We start from the raw sequence: 18,947 nt of genomic DNA on the forward strand, positions 1-18,947 counted from the left end.
ATGTAGTTTCTTTTAAAAATTCAGAGTGGAAAGTGACATTGAATTAACTCAGTTGTGTGAGACAAATCAGTTCCTTGACATTTTTAGGTAAAATCAGTTGTTTTAAATCAACTCAATGACTCCCTTGCCCTTCTGTTTTCTTTAGCCCTGTTAGAGGCCAGAGGTCTTCCTCCTCACCTGTTTGGTCCTCTTGGTCCTCGGATGTCACAACTTTTCCATAGAACAATTGGAAGTGGAGCTAGTAAGTGAATACTTTGAAATATTTCCTCTCTTGAAGTCTCTGACTAATAAGTGTTATTCTTTTGGTTAATTGTTGGTGTATAATTTAGCATCGTTTAGATTTCTTTCTGTATGTATTTCTATTTTTGACTGCTCAATTGTATTCATGAAAATCAGATTTTTATAGAAAAAAATAAAAATTTTTAACTGTAGAAAAGATTCATAGATAGAATACATATTCTGATTACATAGTCTCAATTTGTTTTTTTTATCTGAATCTTTTCTGGCATTAGAAAATTTATCTTGTAAGACAGTGTTAACAGGAACCTGATAGGAACTATTTCTCAGCAGTATTACTTCTCACCAGACTCTATCAGATTAATTATAACCCAAATCTAACTGCACATCTTATTCATTTTTATTATTTGAATTTTTTGCATGTGTGTGAATGAGATCAGAAGAGGACATCAGATATTCTGGACCTAGAGTTACATTACAGATGATTGTGAGCCACTATTAGGGTGTTGGGAATTGAATCTGGGTCCTCTGGAATACAAGTCAGTGCTGTTAACTACCAAACCATCTCTGACCCTGTATATATTTAATTTTAAGATTAATTTGTGGTGTGTATACTATGTATCCATTTGCTTGTCCTTGTGCATGTGTATGCATATGTGTGTAGGGGCCCTCAGAGTTCAACAAAAAGAGATGGATTCTCTAGAGCTGGTGTTAATAGGCAGTTGTGGGCTGCCTGGTGTGGATGCTGAGAACTGAACTTGAACTCTAAAAGATCAATGATAGCTCTCCAGTCCTTCGCCTTATTCTTAACACATTTTTGCTTGTGTTTGAACTAAATTCCAGGTATTACATAATTAAAACCTTTAATTATATGATTTGTTAACACAACTACACAATTGGGTTACTGCTGTCATGTCTATTTCTCTGTAGTATCTAGCATTAAAATAGTATGTTGGTGTTCTTGGTCGATATTTCAGATTTGTGATTTTATATGTCTGAGTGTTTTGATTGCCTGCAGTGCCTTCATATTCTCAAGAGGGCTTCATAACCACTAGGACCATGGCTAATCTCCTCATGTCTATAGACCTCACCTGGATTTGACAGCTATCTACCACTCACCCCCCAATGAAAAATGATTACTCAAATGGTACTATGTTTTTATGCTAAGGATTATAGTGCCAGTGACACGTTCAGAGGTACCTAATGACCTGAGTTTGATTCTTGGCACATAATAAAAAGAGAGAACTGAATGCTGTACATTGTCTTCTTAAACATACTCTGCCGAGTAGAAACTTAAATTCCTGACAAACTGAAAAGTCAGGTTTCAAGGCAGTGACAATTACTAGATGGTAGCACTTTAAATCAAATTACTGAGAAATAATTTAATGAAAATACGTAAAAAGATGACTTTCTCCTTTGTTTGGTTATGTAGGATAGTTAGTATAGGGAAATATTTCCCCTGTTGCTTGCCTAAAATGGTTTTAACATCCTCTTAAGTTACAAAGGGAGGTTTTTTTTTCTTTTTTCTCTTTCTTTCTTTCTTTCTTTCTTTCTTTTTTTTTTTTTTTTTTTTTTTGCTTGTTTGTTTTGGGGTATGTGTGTGTGCATGCATTGCTGGCTGGTTGGTTGGCTGACTGGGAACACGTTCTAAATATTGAATTTGCACTTACTCCAGATAGTGATTTTCATTCATGTTTACATTGTACCATTTGATTGTGGGTTTTTTAAGGCTACTTTCTAATCTGTGTGTGTGTGCACGTGTGTGTGCGCGCTCGCGCGCGCCCAGGGCCCATTCTGCCTCTGCTTATTTTCATTTTGCTTTCTTTTTAATGTTTGTATGGGACTATATGTGTGGGGGTCAGAAGACAACTGTCAAGAGCCAGTTTTCTCACTCCTTCATAAGATGTGCCATCTCACTGGCCCCTCCTGCTCTAGCCTGAGAACTAAGAATGTCTTTTACATTTTTAAAAGTTGAAAATTAAGTGAGTTTCAAATTTTATTACCCATAAAGGTTTAATAGAACCATGTTCATTAGTTTTGTACTGTTTTGTGTTTACTTTTGAACTATAATACTAGAGTCAGATTTGGATAGCTACTGTGGAGATTATATGGTTTGTAAAGCCTAAAATAATTATTGTCTGGCTCTTAATAGGAAATGTTGGCCTGCCAATTCCTGGTCTCCAGTGTTTAGTTGAATGTTGGTCTGAGGCTAAGTGGGAGGTTCCTGAAATCCTTGCCTGCAAAGATAAGGGTGTGGCTACTAATTACAGTACTGCAACTTTCCCTTTCCACCTCAGTTGATGTTTGAAGTGATACTTCAAATAGCAGATAGCTTAACAAGAAAGGTCCAAAGCAGTATGGAATACTTTTTATCAATGCTGCTGAGTTCAATAATTCCAGTTATGCTTTATGATGCCTTTTTGTAACATCAAACATTAACAGAATTGGCCTTTACTCTTAAATTAGTGTTTTTAATCTTTGTGACAAAATGGGGAACTTTTCCTCCTATATACTTGATTTCTGCATAGGGGGTAATTTGTCCTGTTGTTACTAAACATGACATTTGACTTGCCAGATACATAGTGATACAGTTCTCAATAAGTTTTTGTTTTTGGAAAAGGGTATTTTTATTTTGTATATACCGTACTATATAATGTATTAATTGCCAGACATTAAGGACTTCTCTCTCTTTTAATCTGCACCAAGTTTTGATAATAAGTTCTTTTAGTCTACGTATGAAACAGTGCTCTGGGTGATAATGGCTGCTGCTGTTTTTATTCTTATTTGTTTTCTAGTATTGTTTGCATGCATGACATCATCTATGCTGGTCACATGGTCTACCATTGTACCCCTAACTTAATTGTTTCAGTATAAAATGATCCTACACCCAAAATCTACTGAACTAGTAATAAGATTTCTTCATGCATCAGAGTACTTACTAGTTTGGCCATTGTTTTTGGCTGAAGTTCTCTTTAGGAACACACAGACTTTAGATAACTGCAATCTCACTGATAAGATTATACTTAGGATTGCCAGGTTTAGTTTTATGAGACATCCATTGCATGGCATATTTGCCAGTTCTACGTTTAAGTGATTGTGTTAAGATAGATTTAGTGTACAGCTTTTCATCCTTTTTTAAGTGAACTTAGGAACTACTAACAATACTTTTCATTACTTTTTATTTAACTTAATGTATTAAACACAAATGATATTCCTGCTGTACATGTTTTCATGATGAATTTTTTCAGATGAACTTTTAATTATTGCAAAGTAGTAAGCAGCAATTATGCAATAGAGAAAGCAAGTCTTCTGAAGGTTACTTGTCTTTTTGAGGGTTATGCCACCAGAAAGATCACTGAGCATTAAGTATGATAAACTGGTTCTGATGTAAATTTCATGTAGGTTGGAAGTTATTTTCAGGTGTTTCTGTATCCAGTTTTATGTATTTTAAAACTTAATGATAACTGAGTTTAAAAGCCCAGTATACAAATAATAATTTGAATAGGAAAGCATCCATGAAGAGACAAAGCATGCTTTTTCTTCATTTGCTTACCATGCTTGGGATTGAATCCTTAGTATCATAAATAGTAGGGAAGCACTGTAGCACTGAGCTTTTACCTCTAGCATTGGTTTAATTTTGAGTGCTTTATTCACTGTGTAAATGAATTTGCATGATGGAATTGAGGCTTAAAAAAAGAATCAATCTGGACTGGAGAGATGGCTCAGCGGTTAAGAGCACTCACTGGCTGTTCTTCCAGAAGTTCTGAGTTCAATTCCCAGCAACCACATGGTGGCTCACAATCATCTGTAATGAGATCTGGTGCCCTCTTCTGGCATGCAGGCAGAACTTTGCATACAAAAAAAAAAGCCAATCCAGTAGCTAGTACCTGCTAATGTAATTCATACTACAAAGGTTGTTTATCTGTTTCTATATAAAATACTTCATGTCTTCAATTGTATTATTCTGCCTGTCTTAATTTTGTTTTCTTTTTTTCTGTTCTTTTTTATTGTGGTGTGTACATTTAAAGAAATATAACATTTCTTTGACACCTGGATACTATTATTAAGAAATTTTTATTGAACTAAAATTATACTCACTACATTCATTTTTGTGAAAGTGTAGGTAAGGCAAAGCTAGGTCTTTTTTTTTTGGTAATTTGAGTTTTGCTGCTAAAAAATTAACTTGTTTCAGTTAAGAAGGCATAAACCAAGTAATTGAGGTCATATTAAGGCTAAGCAGATACCGTTAGCTCTCTCTTGAGTGTTAAAGTGGCATAGACTTGAGTTTGCTTTCTTTTTTTCTTTTTGCCTTTATATCTGTTTCCATTAGTGGGCATTTCTTTAAAGTTTTCTGTATTTTTTTATTTCTACATGGTTGGACAAAGGTTTTCTTAGTTTGATTTTTAAAAAGATTAACATTTTTTTCATGTGTTTGTGGGTGTTCTCACATGTTTCTGAATGAATAGTCAAGCCAGGCAGGAGTGAATAGCCGAGGAGGCCAGAAGAGGTGTTTCAATTCCCTGGAGTTGTGCTTATTTATGGCCTTGAGCTGCCTCACATTGCTGCCAGAAATAGAATTGGAGTCTCTGGAAGAGTAATAGTACTCTTAGCTGCCGACCTATGTCTCCAGCTGTCAGTCAGTGTTCAAAACTAATGCCTTACCTTTCCCTTGAAGGTTCTAAGGCCCAACAGCTTCTTCAAGGACTACAAGCAAGTGATGAGAGTCAACAGCTTCAGGCAGTCATTGAAATGTGTCAGCTATTGGTCATGGGAAATGAGGAGACACTTGGAGGGTTTCCTGTGAAGAGTGTTGTTCCAGCTTTGGTAAGCTGGCATTCTTAGCCTATCTATGTGCATGCTGTGCTAATAAATATTCTCTCTTAATGAGCTGTGTACCTAGCTTGACTTTGTAAATATTTTTGCACCAATTTTTTTGTTGAAGTGACTCCCTTTACATTACTTAAATGGTTTAAAGGTATTCAACCCATCAGTAATGCTTTATTTCTTCACAGTGTAAAATTTGTTAGATTTTATTGTTCAATTTTCTAATCATTGGGGCAGTAATAAGTTGGCTTGCTTTGTGTTTGTGTGCATGGGAAGAATAGTCAAGCCAGGCAGTAAACCATTATGTTTATATAATTATTAGGTTTATAACATATTTTATTACTAAAAATTAAATAAATACTATATCACCTTACATATCCAAGGAATTGACAAAAATTATGAATAGTGCATCAGATTGTCTCATTTGATCACCTTCTCAAACTATGGAAAGCTGATATTTCAGGAGTTCTGAGTAAAGGTCTGACAAGCATAAAGGGCCTCAGCCATTTCTTAGCACATTCTGTCCATTTGAATGGTATGGTTTTGGCAACTATAAAGCAATTTATTGGCTTTCTGCTAGTCGAACCTGCCGCCCTCAGCTTGACATAATCTAAAATCACTTAGGAAGAATATCCATGAGGGAATCTTTGATCATCTTGGCCTGTGCTCATGTCTTGGGGGTATTGTCTTGATTACATTAACTTGTATGGGAATACATAGCTATTGGTTTCACCAGGCATCCTGGACTATAAAATTCTGTTTTTCACTGTTGATGTGATTAGCTGCTTGCCTTGATTATTTGAAATGATGAACTCTATCTAGTACTTGTTAATTGAAATACCCTTTCTCCTCTAAGTTACTTTTTTTAAGGTATTTTATCATAGCAACAGGTGACATTTACAAGTAGCCCCTTTTGGTCTAAAGGAATGTGTTACAGTTGATTGATTGATTCCATCTTTCAATTAGGAAACTTAGTGTTTTTGTGTTAAGCATGAAAGAAAGCTCTTTAATGTATTTTTTAAGTGAATGTGCATAAATGTTTTAGTTTTGGGCTTTTTTTTTTCAAGGCATTGCTATACACATTTATTTACCCGAGAAGTCATGTAATAATTGGATTTTATATGTCTTTTATTATCACCATTTAATTGAAGGGTACTTGATACCTGAAATACATAGTTCATTTAAAAATTTCCAGTTTTGCACTCCTCCCTTTGACAAAAATTGCTGCAATTTCTGTGAAGTCATTTTCAAATGAGAAAATACTATAAATTCTGATTTTAGATTTTAATTATTTGTAAAATAATTACATTGATATGTAATTTATTAATTGTAGTCTCTAATATGTTTATTCCTGTTTTCAAATCACATTTTTCTGTATGATTAACATATGGTTATAACGGTATTCATTTCTTTCAGATGTGCACAGAATGTAAAATGTGGTCTTCAGTCTGTGTTAATATCTAGCAAATACCAGTCATTGCTGGTTCTGATATGTCAGTTGATAAATCCTCTGACATGTTAAATGGGCTTCTCTTGGATATCAGAACTACTAAAACGGTTTTGTAAGCAACAGAAAAGATGATTTTAAACTGGTGCCTTATTATAGTAGCATTGCCAATCCTGAGCTGTAGTATGTAATGAATGGCATCTTAAGTATAATAATTCTGAAGTTATGTCTTGCTGTTATTTTTTTGTGGTGCAAGGAACAAAAATTCTATCTCAGTGAAATGCAAGAAATATTTCAAGTATGTTCCTAATACTTTGTTATGTTTTTAACAGATAACATTACTGCAGATGGAACATAATTTTGACATTGTAAGTACATCATGTATTTTTAAGGGCAATCTAAATTTTAACTTGAGTATTTATTGAATAAAAACCCATCTTGTTTTCTAGATGAATCATGCTTGCCGAGCCTTAACATATATGATGGAAGCGCTCCCTCGATCATCTGCTGTTGTAGTAGATGCTATCCCTGTCTTCTTAGAAAAGGTAGTCCTGCTTTTGCACAGCTTATTCATAAGTGCACAGGGAGGTGTCAAGTTTTGAATTCTTGAATTCATTTCTATGATGTAATTGATGTATGTGTTTTCAATCAATATTCTAAAAAAACTTATGTACAATAGAACAGTAGTTTAAAGTTGAAACTTAATAAATCTTTTACAGAATAAGCCCAATTTTGTGATTTTTTTTTTAATGATAGCATTTAACACAGTAACATTACAGAACAGGATAAAGCATTTCATTAAAAATAACACATTGGGAGCTGCTGAAATGCCGTAGTAATAGTGTTTGCAGGGTAAACCTATGACCCGAATTTTTATTACTGCTGGAACACACAGAAAAGGCAAGGGACATTCACATGTATCTGTAATCTCAGTACCTGTAAGACAGAGGATTGGTGAGACATGAGACAGTTGAGACCTTCTTGAACATAGTGGAAGGTGAAAACTGACTCCTGAAAGTTGTCCATTGACTTTTACATGTGTTCTAGAGCACGTGTGTATGAGAGCATAAACACACATCACAATTGGTACACGTGGGAGTTGAAGAGAACAACAGAACAGTAGGGTTGATGGCTATTTATATCTCATTTGATAGCTGGCTGAGAAGTTTGAAACAAAGGATCTTTCTCATTTTCACAAAATTGACTAGTAGAAAAAGGAAATTTTTCATATAGTCAGTGGTTAGTAGGTTGTGCTTTTGGTGTATATTATCTCTTTTTTAGCTGCATGATAAAACTTAGATCACCTGATAAAATATAATTAACTCTAAATTTTAATTAAACCTGGTTTAAAAAAATTGTTACATGTATCAACTCATTTGTTTTAAATAGGAAGTTCTGCCCTGTGGTAATATATTTTTCAGTGTCCTTAAACTGAGTAAGTTGTCGGGAGAAAACTGTCAGCTGTGCTTTATAGTTATTACACAAGGATGAATTATTTCCTAGTTTGTTTTTATGTTGAAGGTAGTGTAGGTGGCTGCAAATAAAGGAAGTACAGTGTTCATGTAGATAAAGTACTGTTGAAAGAATAAATAATAACCTTTGGTACCTACTTTAATATTCCTAGCTGCAAGTTATTCAGTGTATTGATGTGGCAGAGCAGGCTTTAACTGCCTTGGAGATGTTGTCTCGGCGACATAGTAAAGCCATTTTACAGGCGGTAAGTGTTGTTACTGAAGGACTATTTTTTTTTTCGACATTAAAAAATTAAGTTTTTATTTTATTTTTTTAATTTAGCTTAGAAACAATTTTGTTTCACATGTCAATCCCAGCTCCCTCTCCCTCCCCACCTCCCCCACCCTCCCCACCAGGTTTACCAGTACCCCCACCCAATCTCCACTCTGATCACCAAGGAGGGTGAGGCAGGACTATTTATTTCTTTTGCTGTTGTATCTCAGAACTACATTGTACAAGTGCCTTCATTGTAGCATTGTAAGATACACATATTCCCCTGAAGTGATGTGACAGACATTTAATAGTTACTTTTGGTAAAGGATATTTTCCCTTCAATTTAACAGTTATTTGTATTGTAGGGTGGTTTGGCTGACTGCTTGCTGTATCTAGAGTTCTTCAGCATAAATGCCCAAAGAAATGCACTAGCAATTGCAGCCAATTGCTGCCAGAGTATCACACCAGATGAGTTTCATTTTGTGGCAGATTCCCTACCATTGCTTACCCAAAGGCTAACTCATCAGGTAAAATATGAATTTGTTTTTTACTGTTTTGTTGGATGTTTATAAATCAAAGTATTCAGGTCCATGTTTCTTTTCAAGTGTATTATCCAGTCACATATTAATTAGGTTATTTTTTTTAAGTAAGATTTTTGGCAGATTTAACCCAACAATATGACGTCTATCTATTCAGTATTTTTAGATTGATAATAACTGATGACTTTTATTGTAACAATTGAGATTTCCCTTTGTGAGATCAGAATTTGCTTTTAGAAAGATCCCTCTAAAAGGCATTGGAAAGGTGGGTTAAGACTGGAAGAGAGAGAGATGGGTTGTTCTGAAATAGAAATGAAAAGTATAGATTCCTACTTGTTGGGTTTAGAGAACAGAGTAGGTATGTAAAAAAAGTAAGACATCAGAGATAATTTGAACAGCAGGATTCATGCCAGCTGGAGGAGATGGAGTTGCTACATCTGGAGGTCAAAGAGGAAATGGGTTTTCTTGAACCCATATTTTACCAATGCTGTTGTTACTGGAGACACTTTATCAGGAGTCTTCTTTAAATTTGCCTTTATACATTATGTTAAACTTTGAAAATTAGATGTATGGAATATGCTTAAGAGATTATGTAAGATGATGGGCTCACATTTGTCCCTTACACGTCTATAATGATAGAGTAGAGGCATTAAATATTTTTCTTATCTTTGGGGGGAAAGAGACAACTTACAGTACAGGCTAGATGTGAATTTAAAGCCTTTCAAGCCTACATCTTACATGCCTAGACAGCTTTTCCTTACTTGCTCATTTATTTTGTGATACGATCTTACTATGTAATCCTTGCTAGTTTAGAACTCAAAGAGATCATCTGGCTTTTGTTCTCAAATGTTGTGATTAAGGTGGCTACTACTATGGCTGGTTTAATTTGTTTATTCTTAAAAGCATAATTGAAACTAAGATAAAGTATGTTCTGTAACATCAGTACCACTTAACATCCTTACTTCATAAATGAGAACTAAGAATCAGAAAATCTAAATTAGTTTGTTACTACCTTCTAGCTTTCTTTCTAGGGAATCTAGTAACAGCAAATATGTGGGCTTTTATAACTTGATTTCTATTTTACAGCAGGAAACCTAGTTGCTCCATTAATGAAGAAAACACAATGTTCGTTTTTCCCAGCGGTCTTTATTTTTATAGCAATAGCATGTTTTGGATTGTTTCTGTAGTGATGTAGCCATTAATTATCAGTAACTTCATTCCTTAGTGCTTAGGGGATTGGATCTTAATTTGTGAATCTTGAAGTCTCTGTGCAAATTTTTGCAAATACCTTTTTTTTTTTTTTTAAATATTACCACTACACTTGGTCTGGGGTTTTCTTTTCAAAACTCACATCTAATAATGAGGTTATCTATATTTGGGACAAAGAGACTGGTGGTACTAACATTTCATATTGATAACTTAATTTTCCTTTGAAAAATAGGACAAAAAGTCAGTAGAAAGCACTTGCCTTTGTTTTGCACGTCTAGTGGACAACTTTCAACATGAGGAAGTGAGTATCATCTTTGGTGGAATATTTTTTAAATTGTAGAATTGCTAAATTACAGCATAATCATTTCTCTTCTTGTGTTCATGAAGAATTTACTGCAGCAGGTTGCTTCCAAAGATCTGCTTACAAATGTTCAACAACTGTTGGTAGTGACTCCACCAATTTTGAGTTCTGGGATGTTTATAATGGTGGTTCGCATGTTTTCTCTGATGTGTTCCAACTGCCCAACGTTAGCTGTTCAACTTATGAAACAAAGTAAGTGCTGTTTTATTACTGTATTTTAAGCCAGAAAAGTGGCTCTTTTGTCACTAACAAGTCAACCTAAGTCACAAAAGTAAAAGAAATCATAAATACCATTGGATATTGAAGAGTAGTGATGGGGTAGAAATATAACTCAGTGGTAGAGGCTTACCTGATATAGATGAATTCTGGGTATTTGATATCCACTAGTGCTAAACATCTTTTATGCTTTTTTTTTTTTTTTTTTTTTTTTTTTGAGCCAGGATCTTTCTATGTATAGCTCTGGCTAAGTAGACCAAACTGGCCTTAAACTTAAGGAGATTCACCTGCTTCTCTGGTGCTGAGATTAAAAATAATATGCTGGCACACCTGGCTTGATCATGTGCTTTTAGCGTTATATATTCTTAAAACTCATCTTTGATGTTTCTGGGACTTATGATTCAACATTGTTAATTTCTATGCCACAGTAGTTATTGATGATCTGTTCTTAGTTTTCTAGGCTCTATATTACTTTTAACTAACTCTTAAAATAACTAAATTCTCTTAACCCATGTTGACTTTGCTAATGAATTATCTGAGTGCATACTGCTTTCTTTTCTTAGAAAACTGAACCTTTTTTCTACTGATCAGTATCTCAATTTTAACTGATTTTACTAATTCTGTGTTTCTTAGCCAGTGACAGATTGTCATTGACCCCTCTTTTTTAGGTCTTATCTCATAAGTTAATATCAGAAGGTCATATGGTTTCAGAAAACATCTGTATTTTAATTCTTAAAGAGTTGATAATTGTTGGAACATCTATAATCATGATTAATAATTTCATAGTTAGAATTTTGAAATTTTGAGGTACGATCTTGAGAGTTTTGCCTTTTACTGAAAACATAGCTTTTGGCCCACTGTTTCAGATTGTATAATATTTTGCTTTGGAGAAACCTAGTTTTTCTTTTCATTGTGAACTAATGTATCAGCATAGACCATGGCCAAAAGACAGTGTGATTGAGGTGAATAGTTGGACAGATTGTTCCCCCTGTGGTGGGCACAGTGCTCTCTGTTTTAGTGAAATTAAGAAATGTTTAACTCCTCCTCAAGTAGTTTTGTCATTTGTCACTTTTCTTACTCTGAAATCTCTAGGACTTCGTTGAAGCTTAGTTAGCCCAAAGTTTCCACCAGCTTAGGAAGTGAGTGCTTTTCTTTGTACACACTAGATAAGAACACACTAGATATTTTGCCTTTAATGTTTAAGTTTATATCTCTTTTGCATACTCTAGGAAAATTTCTGTAAATCGTATGGAAGCCACATTCTACAGTGCTAAAACACAGCAGGCATTTTTACCTTTGGGGAATGGGGTGGGGCATATCTTAATTACTTTCCTGATCACCTTATGTGATATCTTTATAAAATAAGAACTATACAAAAAGGTCACTACTTTCTGTGGTGCTGCAGAATGAAGCTTAAAGCCTCCTGTACTCCTGTATGCCTCTAAATTCCATCCTCCTACTCATTACAGTATTCTTGTAAAACACTACACAGTAGTTCATATTACTCGATAAAGTTAGCAAAACTGTACCTTTTCAAGATGGCAAAACAAGTACTAACTGTGGATTTGTGCATTTTTACATACAGTTTTATAGAAACACCCTGCAATTAACAGACACAGCTTTGTCTTTAGGTTTTAGTTGTTAGAGAGCAAATTTTCACTCTCAATCGAAGTGATTATCGTGTTAGAGACTGATGTCTTCTGGGAGTGGAAAGTTAATATGGAGAATATTTTAATGATGTTTGTGTTCAGGTAACATGTAAGCATCAGGTAATCCAGGAAATGTGAGCTCAAAATGCTTACCTTATAGGCTACATGCTTCCAGTATACTTGAAAGGAAGGTGGTATGTATATGAGGTTATCTGAATAAAAAAAACTGTGCATCTCATAGTAGCAAAAGATTCTAAATATGGTGCTATTATGGGTAAGCTAGAGGAAGTGTACTCACCATAGAAAGAAATGGTTAAAATCTACTCAATTTTCTTCTGCTGCTCTTTTTACACGTAAAATTGGTTTATATTTTTGCAGTTTCCATATTTAGTTCCTTTATGAGTAAATAATTCAAATTTTTGCGCCACTCTAAGGAATGATTGCCTTTTAAGTAAATTACTACATCTAGTCTAATAGGCTTATGTTTTTTGTTGTTGTTGTTGGCTTTACAGATATTGCAGAAACACTTCACTTCCTCCTGTGTGGTGCCTCCAATGGAAGTTGTCAAGAGCAGATTGATCTTGTTCCACGAAGTCCTCAAGAACTGTATGAACTGACATCTCTGATTTGGTAAAAATGGCATTATTTTCCTTGAGAGTCTTAACACCTACAGATGGTGCAGAAAGTTCCTTATTAAAATGATTGCACTTTTTATTTTCAGTGAACTTATGCCATGCTTACCTAAAGAAGGCATTTTTGCAGTAGATACCATGTTGAAGAAGGGGAATGCACAGAACACAGATGGTGCAATCTGGCAGTGGCGGGATGACCGAGGCCTCTGGCATCCCTATAACAGGATTGACAGCCGGATCATTGAGGTAGTAGTTTCATTGTACCATTTAAATATGCCTATTTTTGTGGAGAGTGGGTGTAGGGGTGGAATGGGGAGGTGGTTGTGTGTGCTTAGTGTGCTCAGTTTTGAATTAACTTAAGATTCTCTCATTTTGTCTCCTGAGAAAGAAGGTCCTCATTCTGTTGAGGTCAGAAAACATGATGTTCTAGTCCTGCTTCTGCTGCTAACTACCTGCTTGGCTTGGAGCAAGTAATCTAAGTTCTTTGTCCCATAGTTTTGTTTCCAAAAGGAAACACTGGAGGGTTAGACTATGTTTCAAAGCAGGTCTACTATTTCAGCCCAGAAGAAATCTCCCATTGTGTGCTTTTTATACTGAATGGGGAAAAAAGTGAAAACAAGTTAAATACCTGCCTCAGTGAATACTAAAACTGTTTTAAATAGATTAGTATATAATTCAGGGTTAGTGAAATAGATTTTAATGAATAAATGAAAGCGGTGTTCAAAATGATGGAACCTTTGTTAAGTTGTTATCAAGAGAAGAAAATGAATAATACAGTGGAGGAATATACCAAAATGTTAATGATAAATCATCACACAGTTCCTGTGTGATTTCTGTTCATCTGATGGTTGTATTCACTGGAATAAAAAAAGATTTGGTGCAGGAAAAGCATTGCAGTACTCGAAGGGCTGTACCTTTTCTGCTAGCACAATTCTTCTAAATTTAATGCAGTGTTTGAGTTGCAACCATCTTCATTCCTCTTATAAAGCTGTTCTTTCAAGATATTTTACTGCGGTCAGTTTCTAAAGTCAGGAGTCCTTATAAAGGAACTCAGAATTCAGAACCAAGCCGGCGCCAAGCCGGGTGTTGGTGATGCACGCTTTTAATCCCAGCACTTGGGAGGCAGGGGCAGGTGGATCTCTGGGAGTTCGAGGCCAGCCTGGTCTACAGAGCGAGTTCCAGGACAGCCTTCAAAACAATACAGAGAAACCCTGTCTGGAAAAAAAAACAACCCCCCCTCCCGCAAAACAAACAAACAAAAAAGAATTCAGAACCAGCTTATGCTTTTATGAAAGCCCATTGTTGACTGGTCCCTTTTGCTACAACTGCTAGTATTCTTAATTCCTAAATTTAAGTGTTTTTCTTTTTAGCATTGTCCTGATAATTACATTTGCTATTAGTTCACTCTCTATTCCATTCTGTCTAGGAGTCTCAGTTTAGGCTGGTCTTTGTATTAAGAGTATTTTTTGTTTGTTATTAAAGTGATAAGATATTGCTATAATATAGCCTAAGCTGTCTTTGAACCTGGAGACCTGACTTAATCTCCTGAATGCTGGGATTCCAAGTGTGCATCCACCATGTATAGCATATTTTTCAGCTTCTCTAGGGTGTCTGAAATTAAAAAAAAATAGTCTCTTATGTATAATGTCTGCATTGTGGTTATTAATCTTAAGTTTTAGTTGTGTTCCTTACAGTCTTAGAACAGCATGTAAAAGTGAGGTTGTCCTGTTTACCTCAGGAAAATTATTTAAGGTATTAGGCTTAAAGGAGTATTTTAATAGGTTACTAGAGATTGATTAGATAATTTTTTTCTGTCTAACAACCAGTTCTAAGTATATATGTAAAATTTCTTTCACTATACAATTGATTACAACATATAAAGGGAGTCTTCATGCCAATTATGTTATGTCACTGGGTATTTGCCTGGAGCTCATGGTTTGGTTCAATATAAAATGATGTAAATGATTTGTTAAACCAATGAGTTTTGTCATCAACAGTATTTAAATTTCCACATTCTGTCAGTTTGCCAGCCAGATAAAATAGATATATAAAGTAGCATGTGTGGAGGGTCCCTGCTGTGCTTAAGGTAATGAAATTCTACATGTTTGTATTCAAGATCTCTCTCTCTTTACTCTCAGGCAGCCCATCAGGTCGGTGAGGATGAGATAAGCTTGTCCACTCTGGGACGAGTTTATACTATTGATTTTAATTCTATGCAGCAAATCAATGAGGATACGGGAACAGCACGTGCCATTCAGAGAAAACCTAACCCCTTAGCCAATACTAACACTAGTAAGTATCCTTTGAGTCAAGTAGAGATGCACTGTTGAGATCTATTTAACATTGATTTTGAAGTATGTTGTGTTAGCATACATGTTCTACAACATGCACGTGGAAGTCAAAGTAACTTGAATGAGCCATTTCTCTTCTTCTATGTAGGTTCCAGTCCTCAGCCTTGTTGTCAGGCACCTTTACCTTCTTGATGGAACCTTTAATAATTTCTCTTTACATAATAATAGTTTCATTGAGTATCCTTAGTGGGGAGGGTAAGATAGTTTAATAATGGTGATATATTTCACTAAAACCTGTGCCTCAACTATTAATGAGCCAGTATTGCTACATGAGCGATGTTTTTCCCATTTTTTTTTTTTTTTATTTGATGGGATGCCTGTTAGAACTAATGCAGGTGTTCATTTGATCCTGCCCACCCCACCACACCAGAAAAGGACTGGGTAGTAAATGTTGGAAGCTTCATAGGTTATACAACCTTTGCACTATTTTATACTATTGTAGTCTCAAAGCTGGCATATTATAAAATGTAAACAAATGTACTTTATGGGTAAAGGGCAAGATGTGTAACCATAGTTGGCCAAACCCTTGTTCATAGACATATTCTTTGTGAACAAAATAGAAAAATCAACTTTTATCTGAGTAATAACTCCATTTTTTTATACTTTTTTCGCCTGTATTTTAGTGGGTTAATATTGATTGAAATTTCCCTAGTGCTTCTTACTTAGACTATGCTTTAGTACAAAGAAGAGGTATACTTAGTGCAGTGATGCTTTTAGCTGTTGAGAATGGTCAGGGCAGTAGTCCCTTAATGCTCCTATTAGATAAGTTAATGTTTGTTTTATAATGAGAAACATTTACACAGTATTTCATAGTAGTTGCATGGCTGAATACTTGGTTTCACTGGGCTCTCTAGTAGTTGATCAGTCACTTCAGGGCTGTACATTTTTTTAAACAACAGGTGGATACTCAGAGTTAAAGAAGGATGATGCTCGAGCACAGCTAATGAAAGAAGATCCGGAACTGGCTAAGTCTTTCATTAAGACCTTATTCGGGGTTCTCTATGAAGTGTACAGCTCTTCAGCAGGACCTGCGGTCAGACATAAGTGCCTTAGAGCAATTCTTAGGATAATTTATTTTGCTGATGCTGAACTTCTGAAGGATGTTCTGAAAAATCATGCTGTTTCCAGGTTTGTTCATGAAAATGGCAAAAGTGTTTTAGAAATTTAAATCTAAAGTAATCTTAGAAATTTCCAAATTATAGTACAGAAAATATGAAGTAAAGTTTGGAATGTTGGGAATCATTTTGAATGTCTATTTTAATGTTAGTTTTAAAAATCTAACTGAATTTAATAAAATTATAATTGTTGCAATAGAATGGAATTTTGTCCATTAATATTAAGTAGTATGGTCAAAAGTAATCAACTTTAGACAATTCATACATAAATGCTTTGTTTTCTAGTCACATTGCTTCCATGCTGTCAAGCCAAGACCTGAAGATAGTAGTTGGAGCACTTCAGATGGCAGAAATCTTAATGCAAAAGTTACCTGATATATTTAGTGTTTACTTCAGAAGAGAAGGTAAAGGCTCCATACCTCCCCACCGTCTCCCTGAGACAGGGTTTCTCTGTGTAGTCCTGGCTATCCTAGAACTTGCTTGGTAGTAAACCAGGCTCTTCTCGAACTCAGAGATCTGCTTGCCTCTGTCCTGAGTGCTGGGGTTTAAGATTTGTGCCACTATCACCTATAATGGCTTTTCCATTTTTGATGAGTAAGTTAGTCTAGCTAGAATTAATGTGATCTGTTTAGTGTCTACAAGGAAAGTATCAACTGTTCACATGTGTTTCATGTGTAATATGTGTATTGTGTGGTAAGTACATGATGATTGAGATTCACTGTCACTGATGGCTGTTAGTCATTTTAAGTGATATCCCCTCCCACCCCCCATATGTGTTCAAGTTTTAGTACAGGTAGTATATGTCAATCTATAATAATTACTTGAAAAGGTCGCAGTGCATCGTAGAAGTAGATCAGAAAGTTCAGAAATTGTTTTATCTTGGTTGAGAATGTACATGACACAAGAGGGCATCAGATTCTCTGGAATTGGATTTAATAGATAGTTGTGGGCTTTCATGTGGATTCTGGGAATTGAACTCAGGACCTCTGGAATAGCAGTGAGTACTCTTACTCACTGAGCCATCTCTCCAGCCCTTGATGGCTTTTATTTTTCCTTTTACTGGATATAAATTTTTTTCTCACATAAATATATCCTGATTATTGTTTACCCTCCCTTCCTTTCCACTTCCCCTCCCATCCAGATCCTTTCTATCTTTCATTAGGAAACAAACAGGGTTCTAAGGAATAATAATCTAATAAAATATAATAAGATAAAAACTAGCACATCAGGAGAGGATGAAACAAACAGAAGGAAAGAGCCAAGCAAAAGGCACAAGAACATACAGATGTAGAGACCCACTTGTTCATACACTTGGGAATCCCATAAAAACACTAATGTGAAAGCCATAATGTATATAGAAAGGATCTGTAGGGTAAAAAGAAAGAAGAAAAGTGTATAAATAAAACGTGTGTGTGTGTGTGTGTGTGTGTGTGTGTGTGTGTGTGTGTGTGTGTGTGTGTGTGTGTGCGCGTGTGTGCGTGCGTGCGTGCGTGCGTGTGTAGGAAGATCCCTGACAATGACATTGAGATGAACCTCCAAAGATGCTGTTTAGTTCTGGGTCTGTAGCATTTCCTTAGGAGTTGTTTGTTTCCAAAGTGAGACTCCCTTGGAAAATACTAAATTATCATTTTAAAGTGGTTCTTGGTTGGAAAAAGCTTCTGGGTTAGAGTGTTAAAAGATGGCAGCATGTGTCCGCTTCTTTCAGCTCTAGGACTCCATGTGGTGGAGACCCATACAGGCTTGTGCATGCTGCCTCAGCCTCTGGTTTGTATGTGTCGTTTACAGAGCCTTCGTTCTTTGGTGTCCTCCACTCTCTGGCTTTTAAATTATTTCCATCACCCCTTCTACATGACTTCCTAAGCCCTGAGTGTGGAGGATTTCATGGAGACATCCCATTCAGTCTAAGTGATCCAAAGTCTCTCAATATTTGTATAATGTCTGCCTGTCAGTTTCTGTATTTATCACCATCTGTTGCAGGAGGAAATTTCCTTTTTGTTGTTGTTTTCTTTGGCGGGGGTTTATCTATATAGCCCTGGCTGTCCTGGAATTTCTCTCTGTAAACCAGGCTGGCCTCAAACTCAGTATTCCATCTACCTCCTGTCTCCTGGGTGCTGGTTAAAGACGGCCATCACCACCACCAGGCTAGGAGGAAGCTTCTGATGATGACTGAACAAGGCATGGCTAGAGTCAACATTTCTTATATTGGGTTTTTAACTTTTCCTTGTTTTGAAAATTATAGATAGGCCAGTGTAGAATAAGAACAAAGTAGGAGGAAGTTTTAACCATTTAAGGTTACCTTTGGGCATGGTGGAGTATATCTTAAATCCAAAGGAAGGGTAGATCTCTTGATTTCTAGCCCAAGAGCTACATAGTGAGATACTATCTCTAAGTAAATACAATTTGCTTTGTTCAACAAGCAACATTCTTAAAAAAAAAAAACAACAAAAGGAACAGTGTTAAAGACAAAGCATTATTTTTCCATTACCCAAAGTTGACTGTTACTATAAGTCAGGTAGCTGTGGGGGCCACACCAAATTTTCTGGTTTAGAAGTAAATGAGATCTACTTGCCCACTTTCATCTCCATCCCATGTCAAGTGAGTTTTGTTAAGCTTAGAGAATGCTGTACCATCAGATGCTTTTT

The 18,947-nt window shown here is 35.6% G+C and overlaps 1 protein-coding gene across 12 annotated transcripts in view; it reads left to right on the forward strand.

Moving 5' to 3' along the window:
• The window catches only part of Trip12 (thyroid hormone receptor interactor 12), a 108,018-nt gene that overhangs the window by 57,277 nt on the left and 31,794 nt on the right, over positions 1 to 18,947 (forward strand). For 7 of the 12 annotated variants that reach the window (XM_040753171.1, XM_040753169.1, XM_040753174.1 and 4 more), the window contains 13 exons: positions 146 to 241; positions 4,913 to 5,061; positions 6,841 to 6,876; positions 6,958 to 7,053; positions 8,133 to 8,225; positions 8,599 to 8,760; positions 10,214 to 10,282; positions 10,369 to 10,534; positions 12,720 to 12,837; positions 12,929 to 13,088; positions 14,978 to 15,131; positions 16,090 to 16,318; positions 16,591 to 16,709. In XM_040753171.1, the coding sequence (XP_040609105.1) occupies positions 146 to 241; positions 4,913 to 5,061; positions 6,841 to 6,876; positions 6,958 to 7,053; positions 8,133 to 8,225; positions 8,599 to 8,760; positions 10,214 to 10,282; positions 10,369 to 10,534; positions 12,720 to 12,837; positions 12,929 to 13,088; positions 14,978 to 15,131; positions 16,090 to 16,318; positions 16,591 to 16,709 (1,647 nt within the window). The remainder of the gene's footprint in view (positions 1 to 145; positions 242 to 4,912; positions 5,062 to 6,840; positions 6,877 to 6,957; positions 7,054 to 8,132; positions 8,226 to 8,598; positions 8,761 to 10,213; positions 10,283 to 10,368; positions 10,535 to 12,719; positions 12,838 to 12,928; positions 13,089 to 14,977; positions 15,132 to 16,089; positions 16,319 to 16,590; positions 16,710 to 18,947) is intronic. The other 5 variants (XM_040753173.1, XM_040753175.1, XM_040753177.1 and 2 more) reach the window with 1 other exon arrangement.

Source organism: Mesocricetus auratus, unplaced genomic scaffold (assembly GCF_017639785.1).
Source record: "Mesocricetus auratus isolate SY011 unplaced genomic scaffold, BCM_Maur_2.0 Super-Scaffold_100010, whole genome shotgun sequence".
Classification (NCBI taxonomy): Eukaryota; Metazoa; Chordata; class Mammalia; order Rodentia; family Cricetidae; genus Mesocricetus; species Mesocricetus auratus.